The sequence below is a fragment of the Aythya ferina genome (assembly GCF_964211825.1).
Source record: "Aythya ferina genome assembly, contig: HAP1_SCAFFOLD_29, whole genome shotgun sequence".
NCBI classification, from domain to species: domain Eukaryota; kingdom Metazoa; phylum Chordata; class Aves; order Anseriformes; family Anatidae; genus Aythya; species Aythya ferina.
The window spans coordinates 2,312,489-2,335,462 of NW_028181463.1; the positions used below are offsets into that span (position 1 = coordinate 2,312,489).

The 22,974-nt window shown below is 51.1% G+C and overlaps 2 protein-coding genes across 2 annotated transcripts; both read left to right on the forward strand.

Annotated features, from left to right (window-relative positions):
* Positions 1 to 185: 185 nt before the first annotated feature.
* On the forward strand, positions 186 to 22,960 carry LOC311428120 (olfactory receptor 14C36-like; the record flags this gene model as incomplete). Its single annotated transcript, XM_084539672.1, has 3 exons — positions 186 to 374; positions 15,807 to 16,522; positions 22,885 to 22,960. 3 exons carry the CDS (start codon positions 186 to 188, stop codon positions 22,958 to 22,960), a joined length of 981 nt encoding a protein of 326 aa, XP_084395798.1.
* On the forward strand, positions 8,059 to 11,284 carry LOC311427980 (olfactory receptor 14C36-like; the record flags this gene model as incomplete). Its single annotated transcript, XM_084539552.1, has 3 exons — positions 8,059 to 8,207; positions 8,531 to 9,386; positions 11,102 to 11,284. 3 exons carry the CDS (start codon positions 8,059 to 8,061, stop codon positions 11,282 to 11,284), a joined length of 1,188 nt encoding a protein of 395 aa, XP_084395678.1.
* Positions 22,961 to 22,974: the final 14 nt, after the last annotated feature.

Sequence of the window (22,974 nt, forward strand, 5' to 3'; positions counted from 1 at the left end):
GGACACGCCAGCAGAGAACAACTGAAACCAATGAAGGAAAGGGATCTGCCAACTGTCTACATGCAGTTCGGCAAATGCTTTGAGAGGTTTAACTGAAAAATGAAATGTTTTTTTCTCAGATAATCGTGATATATTATCACTCTATTTCTGTTCCTTTAGCAGGACAACATACACAAAACAAGCAAATGCCCAACAGCAGCTCAGTGAGCGAGTTCCTCCTGCTGGCATTCGCAGACACGCGCGAGCTGCAGCTTCTGCACTTCACGCTCTTCCTGGGCATCTACCTGGCTGCCCTCCTGGGCAACGGCCTCATCCTCAGCGCTGTAGCCTGCGACCACCGCCTCCACACCCCCATGTACTTCTTCCTCCTCAACCTCGCCCTCCTCGACCTGGGCTGCATCTCCACCACTCTGCCCAAAGCCATGGCCAATTCTCTCTGGGACACCAGGGCCATCTCCTATCAAGGCTGTGCTGCACAGGTCTTCTTTTTCTTCTTCTTGGTTGGAGCAGAGTATTCCTTTCTCACCATAATGTCCTACGACCGCTACGTTGCCATCTGCAAGCCCCTGCACTACGGGAGCCTCGTGGGCAGCAGAGCTTGTGCCCAGATGGCAGCAGCTGCCTGGGGCAGTGGCTTTCTCCATGCTGTCCTGCACACGGCCAACACATTTTCCCTGCCCCTCTGTCGAGGAAATGCTGTGGACCAATTCTTCTGTGAAGTCCCCCAGATCCTCAAGCTCTCCTGCTCAGATGCCTACCTCAGAGAAGTCAGGGCACTTGTGTTTAGTATTTCTTTAGCCTTTGGTTGTTTTGTTTTCATTGTGCTGTCCTATGTGCAGATCTTCAGGGCAGTGCTGAGGATGCCGTCTTCTCAGGGCCGGCACAAAGCCTTTTCCACGTGCCTCCCTCACCTGGCCGTGGTCTCCCTGTTTGTCAGCACTGCCATATTTGCCTACCTGAAGCCCCCCTCCATCTCTTCCCCATCCCTGGACCTGGTGATGGCTGTTCTATACTCACTGTTGCCTCCAGCAGTGAATCCCCTCATTTACAGCATGAGGAACCAGCAGCTCAAACATGCAGTGAGGAAAATATTTTATACCTCTTTCTTCAGCATTAATAATGTGCATATAATACTAATAGGATTTCTGCAAACAAACACTCTTAGTGCAAATTCTTGAAAGTAATTTTCTTTATTATTATTTCCTATAACTTCTGGCTTTGATTTAATGTTATTCTAAGCCTCCTAATTATTTTTATTTTATTTTTATTATTATGAAGTCGATAATTTCAAATACCTTTACAATCAATATTCTTGTTTAAATAAAGACAATAAAGAAACTGGGGCAATTTCATTAGTCTCTGCTGCAGTCTCTTCCCATCGTCAGTGCTTCCAGCAGTGAACCCACTCATCTAAAACATGAGGAACCTGGAACTAATGGATGCTGTGAGGACACTGCTTGAATACATATTCTTCAGCTTTTTTGTCTATAACAATAAGCTTATAATCAGAAACACCTATTTTTCAAAAAACTTTATGATATTTTTTTTTTATATATTTGTCTGTGTTGTTATTTTCACTAGCTTTTGTGTCAGATATAAATAATATTAATCTTAGCCTCCTACTTGTTAAAGATTTACCTATAGAACCAGGCTTCCTGTGTAGATAAACACAAAAAAGAATCCAGGAGAAATTCATTGGTCTGAGCTGCCATCTCTTCCCATCTCCTCTGGAGCTGGGGGAGCAGCCCCAGCACACAGGAGGAGCTCAGGGCCAAGAGCCCAGCTGCCACATGCAGGAGAAGCCCCGGTGGTCCTCGGGGCTGCCCCTCACTGCCTGCTGGGCTCTGCCTCTCTGCTGCCTTTGGTTTGGGGCTGCTGCTTCCCTGGAGCCATGGCCATGGCCAGCAGCAGGACATGGCCTTGTCACTGCTATTCTCTTTTGGTTTCCACAACGTGCTTCTTTTTTTCTGGGTAAGCCCTGATATGTCGTGTACCTTGGTGACAGTCCTGTTGTCTCTGCAGTGGCATCCCTGTGGCTGCAGGCAGCAGCAGGCACTGTGCAGCCCTGGGTCACAGCTGGACTCCCTGCTTGCACCACAGTAACAAGAGGGTCTTGCTCAGGGCAAACCCAGGACCCTGGACACCTCTTCCAAATGTGCTATCAGGAGCACAGACAAGGGGTTGCTCCCTGCTCTTCTGTTTCCTGTGGATCTTCATGGAGTGAAGGACACAGGATGAAAGTCCCAGGGTGGTTTGTGCGGAAACAAGGGCAGGACTAAGTACTCCTGTTGTGGCAGCACTTGCCTAAGGGGATGTCAACTGGTCTTGGACTCATCTGCATGGGACTGTGCCCCCTGCAGTGGGGCTGATGGCCGATGTCAGCCTGGAGAGGAATCTGGAGCTTCCAGGAGATGTCAGGGGATCTCCAGGGACAGGGTGCTCAGTGGGTAGTGATTAGAACCTCATAAAATGACTGTGCAAGGTCGTTTCAGGTAACAAACAAGGTGAATCTGAGGAGTGCATGGGCAGCTCAGACTGCTCAGGCTGGGTCAGCTGTCACTGCAGGTTCTCCTCCCAGCCTCTTGCCCACATGCAGTCAACTGTCTCCTGGGGCAGAGTGAGAAGCAGAGAAGGCCTTGATGCTGTGCAACCACGGGTGACCAACACTGCTCTGGTCACATATCAAAAACACAGCACCACACGGCCTGATCTGCAGAGAGAAACACCGTCCCAGCGATGAGTCAGCATCCCCACAATGGACAAGAAGCTCTGGAAGGAGTTGGGAAGGTGCTAATAAGCACCAGGACAATTGAGGACGCCCAAAGGCCCTTCTGAAGGGTCACTGAGTGCCACCTGAGGGGCAGTGCTGGGCAGTGGGGAGGGCCACAACAAAGATTTGGGTAAAGGTTGTGAGGAACAAAGAAATTCAGGGCTTTAGCAGCTGTCTGTGTGCTCAGGTGGCCAAGAAGGCCAATGGCATCCTGGCTTGCATAAGAAACAGTGTGACCAGCAGGGCTAGGGAGGTGATCGTCCCCCTGTACTCGGCTCTGCTGAGGCTGCACCTTGGGTACTGTGTTCAGTTTTGGGCCCCTCGCTAAAAGGACATTGAGGTGCTCGAGCGACTCTAGAGAAGGGCGACGAAGCTGGTGAGGGGCCTGGAGAACAAGTCCTACGAGGAGCGGCTGAGGGAGCTGGGCTTGTTCAGCCTGGAGAAGAGGAGGCTCAGGGGCGACCTTATTGCTCTCTACTGGTACCTAAAGGGAGGCTGTAGCGAGGTGGGGGTTGGTCTGTTCTCCCACGTGCCTGGTGACAGGACGAGGGGGAATGGGCTTAAGTTGTGCCAGGGGAGTTTTAGGTTGGATGTTAGAAAGAACTTCATTACTGAGAGAGTTGTTAGACACTGGAACAGGCTGCCCAGGGAAGTGGTGGAGTCACCATCCCTGGAGGTTTTTAAAAGACGTTTAGATGTAGAGCTTAGGGATATGGTTTAGTGGGGACTGTTAGTGTTAGGTCAGAGGTTGGACTCGATGATCTTGAGGTCTCTTCCAACCTAGAAATTCTGTGATTCTGTGTGAGTAGGAGGATGAGTTCACTCCTGGGACTGGGGCAGGGCTGAAGGGCCCTGCATGAAGCTGGAATGAATGAGAAGTGTCCACCTTTCATGTGTGCCTCAGCCTGGGAGCAGGGGCCTGCCCACAGTGCGGGATACCTGGGCTGTGTTCAGCCATGCCCCAGGAGATGACCTTGCTCTCTTCCTCCCCACCACTACCCACACAGGGCAGGCCCTCAGGAAACACCCCTGAGCCTGGAGATGCACCAACCTGCTGCACTGAGGTGCCACTACTGCAGGGGAAGAGGGGAGGGTTGGAGAGACACATGGGGCCTGTGGGCAAGAGTGGTGTGGTCTGGGGAAGTGAGTGCCTGGGAAAAGTTACCCTGGAGACATAGGAGCCATTCTGGAAAGAAAACTTGTAGGCAGGAACCGCACTTTTGTGGCACTGCAGAGCTGCTGGGCATATTATGCAGGGTGCTCTGATGGAGTTTTGTGTCCTTTCCATCATGTCTTAAGTGCCACTTTTCTCAGAAATAGAGTAGCCAAAAGACCAGTGACAGATAGTCTAAGATCATGAAAGGCATCATAAGCATGCCCCTAAAACGATAACTGATATGGAGAAATCAGGAGAAGCCTGGCCAGGAGAAATGTGAGACTGAGAGGAGGGAATAGGGGCTTGACCAGCTGAAATTAAGGATTTTGTAGAGGTAAGAGGGTTCAGGTTATGCTGATGCAGATGTAACCATGACTTAAAATAGACATACAAGGCAATTTCTCCAGCTTCAACCTGTAAACTTATTTCCTAAACCTAAATGCTACTCAGCACCCTGACAGGAATCCACTACTCTAATGACTGACCTCAGAAAACCCTTTGAAGACAAAACTCAGCCCATAGCTGCTTCCCCTAGCTCTTACTCTCTTAATCACTCTGATCTCTGCCCTTAATAGTAGCATTAAAATGGTCTATTTAACACTAGAAAAGTGCTTAAGAGACCTAAACCAAACCCTAACTCCAAATGAATGTGAGGGGCCATGGATCTGATCAGCTTGTGGGCCACAAAGAGGAGATGGGTGGGAATGCTCTGAGAAGCTCAGCTCTGCCTCAGGATCTCCTGCCCCAGTAGGAGCAATGTGACTGTGGCAGGGACTGTGAGGCCACTTCTGTCTCTGCAGCTGATAGCACAGCAGCAGGAACATGTCATGGAAAGGGATTGTGAGGTCACTTGTGTCTGGAGGTGGCAGGTCAGCCTTGACTTCTCCCTGGGAGCTGCACTTTTGGGCTGACATCTGGCAGTGGCCCTGCTAGGCCAGCACAAGGCACCTGCTTGGCATGCTGACTGGGGGATCCCCTCTGCCTCCAGACCCAGAAGGACCCAGGCAGAAGGAAGGCCCCAACATGGGTTGTCCTGTCCCTTCTGCTTGAGTCCATGAGTGGGCAGCAGCAGGCACAAGGCTTGGCTGTGTGTAGCCAAGAAGCTGCAAGGCCAGCAGCAGGCCCCTGGCTTGGAAGCTGCTGCTGAGGTGACTTGTGTCTGGTTGGCTGAGAGGCCGCAAGGAGCCTGCTGGGTTGGGATGCCTACTTCAGGAGTGGTTTCCACTCTGATGGAGCTTTCTTTGGTGGTAGGAAAGAGAAGGAGAGGAGAAACAACCACGAAGCGTGCCCTGGAAAGTTGGCACTGGCCATGAGGAGGAAAAAATGTCCAGGGAAACAACTGGTCTTGCTGGTAGAGTCAGAGGTAAAGAAGGAATTAAGTACCTCAGCCTTTACCTTATCTCGAGATCCTTACCAGATTTCCCCCACATCCAATAAAGGATGATGATTCTCCTTAATCCTCCTTTTTTAAAGTATTTCTATAAGCAGTGTTTATTGTCTTTGGCAGTCATAGCTGGATTGAGCTCCAGCTGGGTTTTGGCCCTTCCAATTTTCACTTGCAGAGCCCCAAACATTTAGGACACTGCTCCAGACAAATTGACAACATGCATGAGAAGAAATTGCAGTAAATGTGGGACCCGGCAGCCTTCCATCCCCTACCCTTCTGTGGCTCTGTGCTGCAATTCCATTCAACTGATTATACTTGTGTTATCCAAACTTTCCTGCAACTCTTGATGCTGCTGTCTTCTCAGAGATAGCACAATCACAGCAAGGTTGAACTGTCTGCCTGCAGACATGAAGAGCTGACAGAATGGAGCATCAGTGTGGGCGAACCTTGAGAAACTGCAGGATTTTGCCTACAGAAACCTCTTGACATTTAGAAGGAGAAGAACCCAGTACTGCACCAGAGGAAGAGTAACCCACACATCAGGGTAGCCTGGGATCCTGTTGAGAGAGCAGTGCGCAGGAGGAGGAGGGCCTGGGAACCACATGGGATGCCATACGAGCAGTGGTGCCTGCTCACCAGGAACCAGGCCAGCTTCCTACAGAGCTGCCTTACGAGGAGCACGGCTACCAAGAAAATCTGAGTTATCAGACTCAGCTCTGATCTGGTGTGACACCACATGGACACGGGTCTGCAGCCAGCAGTGAAAGGTGTGCAGGACTGGGAGTCCTTTAAATGGTCAGGTGTAGACAGGATAGAAGGCTGTGGCAAGGCTTAAAGTCCCAAAAGGAACCCAGGTCTTTGTGTCCATGGCTATTGCTACTGTCTCTGCCACTGAGGCCCATGAGGAGACAGCTGATCGTTGAAACACCAGGGCCTCATTGCCTCCTCATCCCCTCCCATAAATCAGGCAGGGGTCGTACCATTCTCCTGCACTTGGCCATGCACATCCCCATCTGCAACTGCCCCACAAAGAACACTGAGCAAGGTGTGAATGGAAAGGATCTCCCTTCCCAGAGGACAGGGGTCAAGGCCTGGCCCTTGTGCTTGGTGACACACATCCAGTTTTCCTACACATCAGTGTCACCTTCACATTGCCTTTGTCTCCTTGTCCTCACTGCCTCCAGGGTTCTGCTCTAACGAGCTCCAAGGGAGGCTGTGTGAGTGCTGGCCCTCAGGGAGACACTGCAGGAAACTTGCCTCTGACTTGGACTTCTGGAGAGATGTCTTCAATTGTGTCTGAGTGCCTGAGGTTTGTGGGCTCATCAGCAAAGCCCCCAGAGGGGTGATTGCAGTGCCTTGGGCTGGTGCTGTGCTGCTGAGCTGGGCCGGGCTCATGGGACAGAGAGAGCTCGTGGCAAGAGGGCCGTGGTGCAGAGAGAGAGCTGTGGCCAGGAGCAGCTCCTCTGCACAGCGCAGCCGGGCTGGGGGCTCTGACCACAGGCACCCAGGCAGGAAGGGATTCCAGGCATCCTGGAGGGTGCAGGTAGAGGAGAGCTCAGAGCAGGAGAAACCTTCACAGCTCTGTCCACAGTAAGTCTCTTCCTGCCAGACAGTGCAGGGCAGGTTCCTGGAAGGGGCACCTGGATGCGGGGTGTCTCTGCCTGGCCAGGAGCTGCCAGGATGTCTCGTGTGGCTTGTGCAGTGTGAAGGAGAAGGTGCTGCAGGGCAGCTGCAGGGCTGCCCAGGGCTGTGGTGCAGAGCAGGGTCCCTCCCTGCTGTGCCCCAGGGGCTGTGTGCCGGGGCAGGGCCTCTGCCGCCTGCCAGGCTCAGCACTCAGCCTGCCCAGGGAGCCCAGGGGCTTGGGCAGAGGAAGGGCAGGACAGGGGATGCCTGCAAAGAGAAGGCACTTTCTGCACTCTCTGCCTGTGTCTTCCTGCTTTGATTGTGGGGCAGGCTCTGTGTTAACAGAGTGGTTGGATTTGCACAGGTGACTTAGCTTCCTATTGCCTTGAACCGAGACATAGGTTAGTGATGAACCTGAGAATATCCCTTCCCTTCTCTGCTTACAGACTGCACCAGGACTTTTCTGAGCTGTTCTTTAGGACCTGAAGACAGGGAGATGTCCCCAGAGCTGTCCCCATCCCCAGGAGGTTTCTGCAGGGCAGAGCTGGGCACACAGCAGGTGGGATGGGGGCTGTGAGCATGGACGGGAGGAGACGTAGGGACAGCAAAAGAGCTTCTGGCAGAACAGCTGCAGGCAGCAGGGACATGGGCAGGCAGTGAGAGGGAGCTGCTCCCTCCCTGCCATCCCCTGCAGCGCAGGCGCCTTCCTTGCAGCAGCCCCTGGTCTCCTCTCTTCCCCTCACAGCTTCTGTCACGGCATGTGTAACCTGAGGGGCTGAGAATATGGGGTGTCTGAACCCTAAATCTCTGTGTCAGTAGACACATTTGCTGCAGACCCCCTCTACCTTCCTCCGTGGAAGAAGGCACAGAATTGGAGAATCATAAAATATCCTGAGTTGGAAGGGACCCACAGGGATCATCAAGTCCAACTCCTGGCTCCATACAGGTCTTACCCCCAAACTTCTACCATATGACCGGGAGCATATTCCAAACTCTTCTTACACTCCAGATCTCTTGTCCCTCTGCTGTCTGTACAGGGCAGATGGCACAGGGCTGTGAGGACAGGCTCTACCTCATTGACACGACAGCCTCTGCACTGGGTTGGGTCTGCCCTGCCTGCCCATGCCTGCTTCTCTCCCTTGCCCGGCGTGGCAGCTGGTGGTGCCTGATTCTGACAGGGAGTGCTGTGCACGAAGGGTGAAGCAGGAGGAGATGCTTCCTGTTGTCTCCAGCCAGACACTCATGATCCACCTGCTGGTTTTGTCTCCTGGGTATTGAACAGGGAAGATGCACACAGAGTCACACAGCCAAACACCCCTCACTCAGCAGAGGGAGCCACTGCCCAGGAACCTTCCCTCTTGGAACCTCGAATGGAGCAGAGTAGGCTCATTGGGAGCTGCTGGGCAGAGGAGGCTGCAGTGTACAGGACACTCAGCAAGCAGAAAGCAGGGCTCCAGACAGGGAGAGACACAAAGATCCTCTTAGAAAGAGGGAATGTAAGATTTTAATTGGGGATTAACTGATTTTTGCTCACAGTCATTACTCATAACATACCGTCTCACTCTCTATATATGTTTTGTTTCTCATTTCGCAGTCTCCTTGACCAAACTAAGCAAATGCCCAACATCAGCTGTGTGAGCGAGTTCCTCCTGCTGGCATTCGCAGACACGCGCGAGCTGCAGCTCCTGCACTTCGCGCTCTTCCTGGGCATCTACCTGGCTGTCCTCCTGGGCAACGGCCTCATCCTCAGCACCATAGCCTGCGACCACCGCCTCCACACCCCCATGTACTTCTTCCTCCTCAACCTTGCCCTCCTCGACGTGGGCTGCATCTCCACCACTCTGCCCAAAGCCATGGCCAATGCCCTCTGGGACACCAGGACCATCTCCTATCAAGGCTGTGCTGCTCAAGTCTTCTTTTTATTCTTCTTGGTTGTAGCAGAGTACTATCTCCTCACCATCATGGCCTACGACCGCTACGTTGCCATCTGCAAGCCCCTGCACTACGGGAGCCTCGTGGGCAGCAGAGCTTGTGCCCAGATGGCAGCAGCTGCCTGGGGCAGTGGCTTTCTCCATGCTGTCCTGCACACGGCCACTACATTTTCCTTGACCCTCTGCCAAGGCAATGCTGTGGACCAGTTCTTCTGTGAAGTCCCCCACATCCTCAAGCTCTCTTGCTCAGACTCAGACTATTTCAGGGAAGTTGGGCTCATTGCCTTTAGCTTCTTTTTAGGTGTTGGTTGTTTTGTTTTCATTGTGGTGTCCTATGTGCAGATCTTCAGGACTGTGTTGATGATGCCCTCTGAGCAGGGCAAGCACAAGGCCTTTTCCACGTGCCTCCCTCACCTGGCCGTGGTCTCCCTGTCTATCAGCACTGCCACATTTGCCCACCTGAAGCCCCCCTCCATCTACTCCACACACGTGGACATGGTGGTGACAGTTCTATACTCGGTGATACCTCCAGCAGTGAACCCACTCATCTACAGCATGAGGAACCAGGAACTCAAGCATGCACTGAAGAAGCTATTCCAGTTGTCTTCCAGAAGCAGTTAGCTACAGCTCTTCTGTTACAATGGGAAAAAGTCACAAAAAAAAAATATGCCATAGAATCATAGAATATCCTGAGTTGGAAGGGACTCATAAGGATCATCAAGTCCAGCTCCTGGCACCACACAGGTCTACCCAAAAATTCAAACCATATGACTAAGGGAACAGTCCAGATGCTTATTAAACTCTGACAGGCTTGGTGTAGTGACTACGTCCCTGGTGAGCCTGTTCCAGTGTGCGACCACCCTATAAGTGAAGAACTTCTTCCTGATGTCCACCCTAAATTTCCCCTGCCTCAGCTTGATGCCATTCCCTTGGGTTCCATCACTGTTGATTACGGAGAATAGATCGGCTCCTGCCCCTCTGCTCCTTCTCATGAGGAAGTTGTAGACTGCAATGAGGTCCCCCCTCAGCCTCCTCTTCTCCAGGCTGAACAGGCCCAGTGCCCTCAGCCGCTCCTCATACGTCTTCCCCTCTAGGCCCTTCACCATCTTCATCGCCCTCCCCTGGACACTCTCCAACAGTTTAATGTCCTTCTTGTACTGTGGTGCCCAGAACTACACACAGTACTCAAGGTGAGGTCACACCAGGGCAAAGTAGAGCGGTACAATCTCCTCCCTCGACCGACTAGCAATGCCGTGCTTGATGCACCCCAGGATATGATTGGTCCTCCTGGCTGCCAGGGCACACTGCTGGCTCATATTCAACTTGCTTTCAACCACAACCCGTAGATCCCTCTCTGTGTGGATGTTCTCCAGCATCTCATCGCCCAGTCTGTATGTATAGCCAGGGTTGCCCCATCCCAGGTGCAGGACCCAGCACTTGTCTTTGTTAAACTTCATGTGGTTGGTGATTGCCCAGCTCTCCAATCAGTCCAGGTCTCTCTGCAAGGCCTTTCTACCCTCAGCAGAATCTGCAATTTCTCCAAGTCTGGTGTCGTCGGCAAATTTGCTCAGAACACCTTCTAGTCCTACTTCCAAATCATTTATAAAGACATTGAAGAGGACTAGCACTAAAATGGAGTCTTGGGGGACCCCACTGGTGACCATCCACCAGCCTGATGTGGCCCCGTTTACCACAACTCTTTGAGCCCTACCCTTCAGCCAATTGCTCACCCGTTGCATGATGTTTTTGTTAAGTTGTATGCTGGACATTTTGTCCAGTAGGGTCCTTTGAGAAACTGTGTCAAAAGCCTTACTGAAATCCAAAAAGATCACATCAGCTGGTTTCCCTTGATCGACTAGATGGGTGATCTTCTCATAAAAGGAAATCAAATTTCTCAAACAGGACCTACCCCTCATGAACCCATGTTGGCTGGGACCAGTGACTGCTTTGTCTCCCAGGTGCGCTTCAATAACTCCTAGGATAATCTTCTCCATAATTTTACAAGGAACTGATGTGAGACTGACAGGCCTGTAGTTGACAGGGTCTTCTTTCTTGCCCTTCTTGAAAATTGGGACAACGTTTGCCAGCTTCCAATCTACTGGGACCTCTCCAGATTCCCAAGACCATTGAAAAATAATTGAGAGAGGTCATGCGATGACATCAACCAGCTCTTTAAGCACCCTGGGATGGATCCCATCTGGATCCATGGACTTGTATGGGTCCGGGTGGAGCAGGAAATTCTGCACACGCTCAGGGTCAGTTGGGAGTTTGTCATTCACATCGGCATGGTTCTCCAACTCAGGGCACCCAGGGTCCCAAAGCCCATCATCAGCATTGAAGGCAGAGGTGAAGAAAGCATTAAACGTCTCTGCTTTGCCTATGTCCTCGTCTGTGAGGAGACCTTGCCCGTCAAGTAAAGGACCTATGTTTTCTTTGGTTCTCCTTTTTTTTGTTCACATATCTAAAAAAACATCTTGAATTGTCTCCCACAGATGTGGCCAGCTTCAACTCTAGTTGGGCTTTGGCCACACAAATTTTTTCCCTACGAACGCGAACAGTGTCCCTGGATTCCTTCCACATTGACTGACCCCGCTTCCAGCAGCCATACAATTTCTTGTTATGCCTAAGCTCCAGAAGATCCCTGGTCAGCCAGGCTGGTCTTCTGCACTGCCTGCTTGGCCTCCAATATTTTGGAATTCCCTGATCATGTGCTTTTAGGAGGCAGTGCTTAAAGGCTGTCCAACACTGATGGATGCCAAAACCTTCAAAAGCATCTTCCCAGGGTCCTTGCTGACTAGTTCCCTGAGCAGCCTGAAGTCTGCTTTCCCCATATCCAGGGCTGAAGTTTTGGTGGCAGTTTTCCTTCTGTCACCAAAAAAGTTTAAACTCAACTGCTTCATGGTCTCTATGACTAAGACGGCCACCAATTGCCACGTCTTCCACAAGACCCTCTCTGTTTTCCAGCAACAGATCAAGGAAGGCACCTTTCCTGGTTGGCTCTCTTAGCACCTGCACCAAGAAGTTATCATCTAGGTGCTTTAAGAACCTTCTGGACCTGCTCGTGTTGGCTGTGTGATATACCCAATTAACTTCTGATAAGTTGAATTCCCCCATAAGGACAAGGGTAGCTGATCTCAAGGTATGTCTTAGTTCCTCAAAGAATAACTCATTGGTGTCATCATCCTGTTTGGGTGGTCTGTAATAGACTCCCACGATGACATCCCCTTCATTTGTTTATCCCTTAATCCTTACTCAGAGGCTCTCAACTTTGCCATCCCCAACTTGAAGCTCCCTACAGTCCAGCCCCTCCTTCACATACATCACCACCACCCCCACCTCCTCACCTGCCCTGCCTGTCCCTCCTGAAGAGCCTGGAACCATCTATTGCAGCACACCAGCCATAGGACTCATTCCACCAGGTTTTGCTTATGCCAATGATGTCGTAGCTGTGGGACTGGGCCAAGACTTCTAACTCACCATTTTATTCCTCATACTGCATGCATCTGTGTAGAAGCACTTCAAATGCACTTCATTGCATGCAGCACCTTGTGGAGCTGACCGAAAGGCCTCACTGGCACACAGTCCCTGTGATTCTAGTGCACCGTCACCAGCTCATCACCAGCATGCCTGGTTTTATCCCTTTCCCCCTTCGACTCTAGTTTAAAGCCCTATCTATCAGCCCTGGCAACTCCTGAGCCAAAATCCTTACCCCTCTCTGAGAGAGGCGCATCCCATCTGGTGCCAGTGGAACCGGTGTCACATAGACCTTCCTGTGATCGAAAAAAACAAAGTTCTGTCGGTTGCACCAGTCCCGAAGCCATGTATTAATGTGATGAGTCTGTTTGTCAGCATTGATCCCCCCTTATCGGAAGGACAGAGGCAAACACAACCTGTGCCCCTGATCCTTTAAGTAGTCTCCCCAAAGCCCCAAAGTCCCTTTTGATTGCTCTCAGGCTTCTCTTTGCTACCTTTTCATTTCCAGCCTGAAAGACCAGTAACAGGTAGTAGCCGGTGGGCTGTACCATGCACTTAACTTTCTTAGCAATGTCTCTTCTCCATAAGAAGTCTGTGGGTTGGGCCCAGTTGTCATGTTGGGCCCTCTGTCCCTTTCAGAAGGGAGTCCCCCATGATGATAACCCTATAAGCCCTAAGAAAAAGGGATGGAAAAATCTACCGCCATTCTAGAGGCACAGATACAAGAAGTGAAAGGAAAAATATTGACAAAAAGGTGTTCTGAGAATATTGTTTCTCCAGTTTCCAGCAGATAGTCCTCCAGACACACTAATGAATACTATGAGCAGGACTAGAGAGATCCTGCCTCAAGCCACGGGGAGAAAACAGACAATTGTGTGCTATTCGACTTTAAGGATTTAATGGCTGGCACATCAGGCCCACAGCAGAATCAGGCTCTAGTGGACAGCGGTGCACAGTGTACTGTGATGTCATCAAGGGCCAGAAGCCATTTGTATTTCTGGAGTGACAGGGGGATCCCAGCAGTTAACAGTACTGGAGGCTGAAGTGAGTCTAACAGGGAAAGAGTGGCAAAAGCATCCCACTGAGACTAGCCTGGAGCCTTTGTGCATCCTTGGCATAGACTGCTTCAAAGAGGGTACTTGCAAGATCCAAATTTCACTGGTGGGTTTTTGGCATAGTTGCCTGGGAGATGGAAGACATTAACCAGTTGTGTCTACCTTGCCCACTCTTTCACAGGACCCTTCTGCTCTGGAGGTGCTGATGGCCAATGAGCAGCAGGTGCCAATCACTACCAGCCGTGCACCTGAGGCAGTATTACACTAACAGAGAATCCCTGATTCCCCTGCATGAGCTAGTTAATCAACTGGAGAGCCAAGGACTGATCAATAAGACTCTCTCACCCTTTAATAGTCCCATATGGACAGTGCAAAATTCTAATGCTGAGTCAAAGATAACAATGGACTTCTGTGGCCTGAATCAAGTCCCACCACCACTGGGTGCTGCTGTGCCGGGTATGCTAGAACTTCATTCAGTATGAACTGGAGTCAAAGGCAGTCAAGTGCTATGCCACAATTAATATTCCTAATGCATTTTTGTTCATCCCTTTCACAGCAGTACACAAGCCACACTTTGCTTTCACATGGAGGGGTGTCCTGCCCACCTGTAATCAACTGCACCAGGGCTGGAAACACAGCCCTACCATTTGCCATGGGCTGACCCAGAGTGCTCAAGAACACAGGGAAGCTCCTGAACAACTCCAGCATGCTGGTGTCATAATCACATGGGGCACCACAACAGAAGAATTTGAGAAAGGGAAGCAAATGTTCCGAATCCTTCTGAAAGCTTGTATTGCGTTTCAATCCATTGTCTTTTTAGGGGTGGTTGTGAGATAACAGCCATGTGGTGCCGAGCTGCCTGCCAGGTTAAAGCACATCATATTTGACAACCACAGTTTAAAAGCACTAATCACCCTTTCAAAAGTCATTTCCCCTGTGTTCAGAGAAGGGCAGTTGGTGATGTGTTCAGTGTGCTTCAAACACCACACCTCAGCAGAGACCCTGCTGCCTTCGGGAGATGTCAGCCCTGAGGCCTTGGGGACACCTCAAGGGAGCCCAAGGGCACAGAGCAAGAAATGACATGGTCGGGTGCTGTGCTGCTGAGCTGGGCCGGGCTCTTGGGCCCAAGCAGAGCTCCTGGCAAGCGCTGCAGAGAGACAGCTGTACCCAGGAGCAGCTCCTCTGCACAGTGCAGCAGGGCTGGGGGCTCTGACAGCAGCTGGCACACAGAGAGGAGAGAAGGAGAGAGGGCTTGGAGGCACTGAGGAGCGCAACAACAGAGGGCAGCGTGTGGCAGGACACATCTGCAGGCTCTTGACACTGTGAGGCTCTGGCAGCAGGGCACTGCAGGTGGGGTTGCCAGAGGGGTCTTCTACAGCTGGCACATCCGATGGCTGATAGCATCTGTCAGGGTGGGCCTCACTCTACTTGTAATTTGGACTAGGAGATACTTTAGAGAATGGCATTTATGAATGGGCGTTTCAGGAGGAAGACTGTGGCTTGGTTAGTCTGAAGAGGAAGGCTTTTTTGGATTCTCTGCTTTAAGATTCTTGCAGTGGAGTGGAATCTGAGTGAGTCTGAGCACACAGCTTGTGCGATGGGGTCTGTTAGCATGAACAGGGAAGAGATGTGGGGACAGAGAACCAGTTCCCAGCAAGGACATGGGCAGGCGGTGAGAAGCAGCTCCTGCCAGAAATGCTGTGTGAGGGAGGGCTCAGGCACCTCCCTGGGACAATCGCTGCTCTTCTCTCCCATCAGCACAGGGCAGCTGAGACCAGAACGGATGGACAGACTGGCTGTGCTCTCTGTAGTACACTCTGCACTAGAGGAATAGTATCTGTGACTCTGAGGGTCCACAAGGTTTCACTTGTACTGCACCAGGAATGACAGTATGGAAAAAAGAAATTGCCACAGACCTTCTTTGCTGCTAGGGGACTTGGGAGCAGCAATTTGTTCATATCAAGAGTTAAAATAATCTGAGAATACCCCATGTTCCTCTTTACTTTTTTTTTATAGGTAAGGACTGTTAACTACACTGCCCACAACAGAGTCTCCTGCTCCCAGGGACACCCTCAGGCAACATGAGTCAGAGCTTATGAAATGGACCTGACTAAAGTCTGCTTAATAGGTCGAAATTGAATCAGATATCAACAGATAATTTTGTTGTATTTTCTTACTGCCTTTTCCCTCCTTGGAAGAAACCCATGGCCACAACCAGCAAATGCCCAACATCAGCTCTGTGAGTAAGTTCCTCCTGCTGGCATTCGCAGACACGCGCGAGCTGCAGCTCCTGCACTTCACGCTCTTCCTGGGCATCTACCTGGCTGCCCTCCTGGGCAACGGCCTCATCCTCAGCGTCGTAGCCTGCCACCACCACCTCCACACCCCCATGTACCTCTTCCTCCTCAACCTTTCCCTCCTCGACCTCGGATCCATCTCCACCACTCTGCCCAAATCCATGGCCAATGCCCTTTGGGACACCAGGACCATCTCCTATCAAGGATGTGCTGCACAGGTCTTTCTGTTTGTCTTCTTTATCACAGCAGAGTATTCCCTTCTCACCATCATGGCCTACGACCGCTACGTTGCCATCTGCAAGCCCCTGCACTACGGGAGCCTCGTGGGCAGCAGAGCTTGTGCCCAGATGGCAGCAGCTGCCTGGGGCAGTGGCTTTCTCAATGCTGTCCTGCACACGGCCAGCACATTTTCCCTGCCCTTCTGCCAAGGCAATGTCCTTGAACAGTTCTTCTGTGAGATCCCCCAGATCCTCAAACTCTCCTGTTCAGATGCCTACCTCAGGGAAGTTGTATTTATTGCATTTAGCTTTTGTTTAGGCTTTGGTTGTTTTGTTTTTATTGTGCTGTCCTATGTGCAGATCTTCAGGGCAGTGCTGAGGATGCCCTCTGAGCAGGGCCGGCACAAAACCTTTTCCATGTGCCTTCCTCACCTGGCCGTGGTCTCCCTGTTTGTCAGCACTATCATGTTTACCTACCTGAAGCCCCCCTCATTCTCCTCCCCATCCCTGGACCTTGCAGTATCTTTTCTGTACTCCATGTTACCTCCAGCAGTGAACCCCCTCATCTACAGCATGAGGAACCAGGAGCTCAAGGATGCACTGAGGAAATTGTTTGAATACATATTTCTTAAAAAAAAAAAATAATGTGCCTTTACGTTCTGAGTTTATCTCAGAAACAGTTAGGAAAGTAATTTGGTTTTATTTTTCTTGATAAATATGTTCTCCAAGTTGTGGTGTCGATTTAATTAATATCATGTTAGCCTCCTACCTGTTCATTTATCTCTTTACTTTTCATAATTATCTCATGTATATCTAAAGCCAGGCTTTCTGTGTAGCTATAGACAATAAAGAAGCAAGCAGAAATTCATAGGTCTCAGCTGCAGTGCATTCCCATCTCCTTTGAGAGACGTTATTTAAAAAAAAAATAGCAAAACTATTTGTGACAGTGATGCTTGACCACTTTCTTGAAACAGGGCCTCAACAGATAGAGCTTATTTTCAGGAGGACAGTCGTTTTCATAACGGGAGCTCACCTCTCCCCTCTCCTTCCATTTTCCACCTTCTATTGCTGAGTGTGACATCATATGGTATGGAATATCTCTGTGGCTGGTTTAGGTCAGCTGCCCTGGTGATGTCCCCTCCCTGTCTCTTGTGCACCCGCAGCCTGCTGGCTTTTTGGGGAGGGAGGATTAGAGGGATTCCTGATGCTATGACAGTACTGCTCAGCAGTAGACAAAACACAACCGTGATACCAGTGCTGTTCTAGCTACTCAAGCTGAGCACAGCACTGGGTGGGCTTCTACAGGAAAAGTTAACTCCATCCCAGCCAGGCCCAGTACGCTCACATATTGAAAACACAGCACCACAGGGGTTGCTCTGCAGAGAATTACTTCATCAAATTCAGAGCCAGTGCAGGGCCACACACTGGACAAGAAGGCTCCCTCTGAGCTCTGTGGGGAGTCAGGAAGGTCCTAATAAGCAGCAGGAAGACTGAAGAAGACCAAGGCCGATCTGAAGGTTGGCTTATTCCCACCTGGGAGGCAGTGCTGGGCAGTGGGAAAGGCTATGAGAAAGACATGTGAGAAGACCATGAGAAACAAGGAAATATCACTGCCATTGCCCCAGGCCTGCAAAAAATCACTCACCAGACTTCTTTTCTGGGGCCGTGTGAGCCCAGGAGACAGCAGTGAATGGAGCCCACGGAGCGTGAGCCTGTCTGAGGTGGACTGAGCAGAGCTCAAGAGCTCAGTCTGGTGTGAGCAGGCAGAGGAGAGCTCTGCAGACCCAGGGCACACAAAACCCCCAGCAAAGAAGCCTGGCGAGTGATTCCTTGCAGCCCTGGGGCAATGGCAGTGACCTCTTGAGCTGAGTCTGCCTCCCAGCCTGCCCAGCACGGCCCTGCAGAGTGTCCCCATGCCCCAGGCACCACAGCCCCCTCGCTCAGCAGAGCAGCACCTCCAGCTGGGGATAGGGCTGGGGCTTGGAGGGTGCTTCCCCTGAATGTCAGCTTCAGGCTCATGGCTTCTGGATAAAAACATGATCTTCACTGTGCACAAGGAGCTGAGAGACTGCCAACAGGCATGGGGCTGGAACATTGCCTGCAAGGTCCCTCCTGCCCTAGCACCTCCCACGACTGGCACGGAACTGGCTCCTGAGTGTCAGAGAGGCTGGGAGCCCAGCAGGTGTGCCATGAGCTTGGAGGATCACAAACAGATCATTTCCATCTGGGCAGGTCCTGGCCCAAAAAGGGCGTGTTTGGTAGGTGTGGTATTATAAGCTCAGTGGTGTCTCAAAAACACTAAGTCCAGCAGGAAGCGACTGGCTATTAAATGGCCTGTGAGGTGAGCTCTTTCTGAAGTAGCTGACAGGTCACCCTTGACTCCTGGCTGGGATCTGTGCCTTTAGGCTCACATCTGCCAGTGTCCATGGTAGGGCAGCAGAAGGCACTTGCTGTGCATGTAGTTTCTGAGATCGGCCTTTTTTAAGTAGCTGGTAGGCTGCATAGAGGAAGAGGTCTTGGGTAGGGGTTGTCATGTCAGAGGTGTCAGCTTTTGCCTGAAGTCATCCTTTAGGACTGCTTTCAGTTTTCTACACAGAGGGGGCCACTGCCTCCAAGACGCTTGGGGCAAACTGAACCATGCATGAGGGTTTGGAAAAAGATAGCCTGCGTGCACAGAAGCCATTCCATACTGAAAAGTTGGAGGCAGGAAACCAAATTTTGGGGTGGTACAAGAGCAGCTGGGCAGATTGTGCAGGGTTCAGCTACAGCCTTTGTGTTCTTTTCCATCCTGACTTAGGTGCCATGTCAGTCTCAAGAAAGGAGTAGCCAACAGATATAATGCAGATACTCTGAGATCATGAAAGCTATCAGAAAGCTACCCCTACGAAGATGACTGATATGGCGAAGTCAGGAGAAGCCTGGCCAGGAGAGATGTGAGATTTGGGGGAGGGAAAAAGAGTTTGGCCAGCAGAAATTAATGATTTCTGTGAGTTTAGAACAATCAGGCAATGTTGATTCTGTTGTAACGCTGCCTTAAAACAGTCATGTAAAGCCCTTCCCCTATTTTAACCAGTGACATTAATCCCCAAATAAGTGACATTAATCCTCAAAACTAAATGCTACTCCACACCCTGATAGGAATCCACGACTCTTATGCCTGACCTAAACCTATCCCTTCAAGCCAAAACTCAGCCCATAGCCCCTTTCCCTCATCTTTACTCTCTCTCTCACCCTGATCTGATCAGATTGTGGACCACAAGGAGGAGATGGGTGGGGATGCTCTGAGGAGCTCAGCTCTGCCTCAGGATCTCCTGCCCCAGCAGCAGGAATGTGACTGGGGCAGGGACTGTGAGGTCACTTCTGTCTCTGCACTTGATAGGGCAGCAGCAGGAATGTGTCACACAAAGGGACTGGGAGGTCACTTGTGTGTGGAGGTGGCAGGTCATCCTTGACTTCTTCCTGAGATCTGCACTTTTGGGCTGACATCTGGCAGTGGCCCTGCTAGGCCAGCAGAAGGCACCTGCTTGGCATGCTGACTGGGGGATCCCCTCTGCCTCCAGACCCAGGACGACCCAGGGAGAAAGAAGGCCCCAACATGGGTTGTCCTGTCCCTTCTGCTTGAGTCCATGAGTGGGCAGCAGCAGGCACAAGGCTTGGCTGTGTTTAGCCAAGAAGCTGCAAGGCCAGCAGCAGGCCCCTGGCTTGGAAGCTGCTGCTGGGGTGACTTGTGTCTGGTTTGCTGAGAGGCCACAAGGAGCCTGCTGGGTTGGGATGCCTACTTCAGGAGTGGTTTCCACCCTGATGGAGCTTTCTTTGGTTGTAGGAAAGAGCAGGAGAAAAAAAAACTGCCACAAAGTGTGCAATGGTAGGATGGCAGTGGCCATGAGGAGGAAGAAATGTCCAGGGGAAAAACTGGTCTTGCTGCTAGTAACAGAGGCAAAGAAGGCATTAAGTGCCTCAGACTTTACCTCATCCCTTGTCACTGGGTTTTCCCCCCAGAATCCAATAAAGGATTATGATTCTCCCTAATCCTCCTTCATTTAAATTATTTATATCATTTTTATCTTATTATATTTTATTTTTTTAATTGTCTTTGACAGTAATAGATGGATTGAGCTCCAGCTGGGCTTTGGCCCTTCTAATTTTGACCTGCACAGCCCCATAACATTCAGGACACGATTCCAGAGAAACTGACAGCATGCATGAGAAGAAAGCACAGCAAATGTGGAACTTGACAGCCTTCCATCCCCTACCTTCTGTGACTGTGTTGCAATTCCATTCAAATGTTTACTCGTGAATTATCCAAATTTCCCTGCAACTCTTGCTGCTGCTGCTGTCTAGTCAGATATAGCACAATTACACTAAGGTTGACCTGTCTGCCTGCTGACATTAACAGCTGATAGAATGGAGCATCACTGTGGGTGAACCTTGAGTAATTGCCGGATTTTGACTTCAGAAAACACTTGACTTTAACATGGAGAAGAGCCCAGCCCTGTACCAGAGGAAGAGAAACCCCACACATCAGGGCAGCCTCGGATACTGCTGAGTGAGTAGTGCCCAGGAGGAGGAGGGCCTGGGCACCACGAGGGATGCCATAGGAGCAGTGGTGCCTGCTCACCAGGAACCAGGCCAGCTTCCTACAGAGCTGTCTTATGAGGAGCATGGCCACCAAGAAGATCTGAGTTATCACGCTCATCTCAGATCTGCTGTGACACCACAGAGATAAGGGTCTGCAGCCAAAAAGGAAAGATGTGGAGGTCTCGGAGTCCCTAGCAAAGCCATGTATAGACAGGGTAGAGGACTGTGACAAGGCTGAAAGTCCCAGCAGGACCAGGTCTTTGTGTTCATATCTATGGCTGTTATCTCTTCCACTGACGCCCATGAGGAGACAGCTGATTGTTAAAGCACCAGGGCCTCATTGCCTCCTCACCCCCCACCTATGAACCAGGCAGGGGTCGTACCATTCTCCTGCACTTGGCCATGCACATCCCCATCTCCTATTGCCCCACAAAGAGCCCTGAGCAACCTGTAAAGGAAAGGATCTCCCTTCCCAAGCACTTGGGATCAAGGCCTGGCCTTTGTGCTTGGTCACACACATCCAATTTTCCTACACATCAGTGTCACTTTCACATTGCCTTTGTCTCCTTGTCCTCACTGCCTCCAGGGTTCTGCTCTAAGGAGCTCCAAGGGAGGCTGTGTCAGTGCTGGCCCTCAGGGGGACACTGCAGGAAACTTGCCTCTGACTTGCACTTCTGGAGAGATGTCTTCAATTGTCTCTGAGTGCCTGAGGTTCGTGGGCTCATCAGCAAAGGCCTCAGAGGGGTGATTGCAGTGCCTTGGTCTGGTGCTGTGCTACTGAGCTGCGCTGGGCTCGTGGGACATGAAAAAAAAAAATTTCAAAAAGTCCCATGAAGCACAGAGAGAACTGTGGCCAGGAGCAGCTCCTCTGCACAGCGCAGCAGGACTGGGGGCTCTGACCACAGCTTGCACACAGAGAGGAGAGAAGGAGAGAGGGCTTGGAGGCACTGAGGAGCGCAACAACAGAGGGCAGCGTGTGGCAGGACACATCTGCATGCTCTTGACACTGTGAGGCTCTGGCAGCAGGGCACTGCAGGTGGGGTTGCCAGAGGGGTCTTCTACAGCTGGCACATCTGATGGCTGATAGCATCTGTCAGGATGGGTCGTATTCTACCTGTAATGTGGCATAGAAGATGTTTTAGAGAGTGGTATTTTTGAGGGGGCATTTTAATAGGAAGACCGAGGCTTGGTTTATCTGAAATGGAAGACTTGCTTGGATTCTGTGCTTTCAGATTCTTGGAGTGGAGGGGAGGCAGGGTTCATGACAATGAATTGTCTGGATTGTACAGGAGACTGAGACTCCAAGAGTATTGCAGGGAGAGATCAATATGGCAGCAATTAACGTGATTAAATCCCTTCAGGCACCTCAGCCTGAAGACTGGAACAACAATGTTTGTTGTCTCCTCAGGGCTTATCAGGTCTTCAGGAGCTGCAACCCCTGTGATGTCCTGTACTCAGGAAGCACACAGCTTGTGGGATGGGGTCTGTGAGCATGGACAGGGAGGGGATGTGGGGCAACAGAACCAGCTCCCAGCAGGGACATAGAAACAAGTAGGGACATGGGCAGGCAGTGAGAGGGAGCTACTGACAGAAATGCTGTGTGAGGGAGGGCTCAGGCACCTCCCCACAACCCCCTGCATGGCAGGCACCTTCCCTGGGACACCCGCTGCTCTCCTCTCCCACCAGCACAGCCTCTGCCCTCAAGCCCCCGGTATCCCCAGAAGGAGCTGCCTTATCTGCAGGCAGAGCTGCAGCACAGGAGGGTCTGCTGAGTGTCCGTCTGTCCCTCCCTGGCCTTGCCTCCCCTGGCAGCAGCACGCTGGCATTCCTCCTGGCTTCTCCAGCTGGCCGTGCTGCTGCTGGTCTTGTTTGCAGGCTGGCTGGGGATGGGGGTTTCACATGCCCATGGCGTGAGCCCTTGGTGTGCTTGGGTGGAGGGACAGGGTGAGGGGTGTGCAGATGGGCACTGTGAGCCTGGATTCCTCTGCTCTCAGCAGGGTCTTTGTTCTTTTCAGTCAAACATGTGAATAGAATTTTCCTGCAGCTCTCACAGGGCAGCTGAAACCACACTTGGTGGACAGACTGGCCTGAAGGAGAACACCGTGCACTAAAGTGACAGTCCCTTTTTCTCTGATAATGATCTACAAGGATTCCCTTTGAGTTCAGCACAAATAGCCAGGGTTTGTGACTTGGAAACACTCCTCAGGAGTGGTGGGACAGAGGAAACAAAAAAATCAAATAAATCAATCAATCTATCAATCAATCAATAAATAAGGCTCCACAACTCTGCTCTGCAGTTTGGTGAACTGGGAGCGATACTGGGGCAAAGCATTTTGTGATCAAGAAGGAAGTGAAACCAACATTTCCCCACGTTCCTCTTCACCTCTTGCTGTAGGACAGGGCTGACTCCTGAACTGCCCACAGTAGAGCCCCCTGTTCCAACAGACACCGTCAGGCAGAATGAATCATGATGCATGAAAGGGAT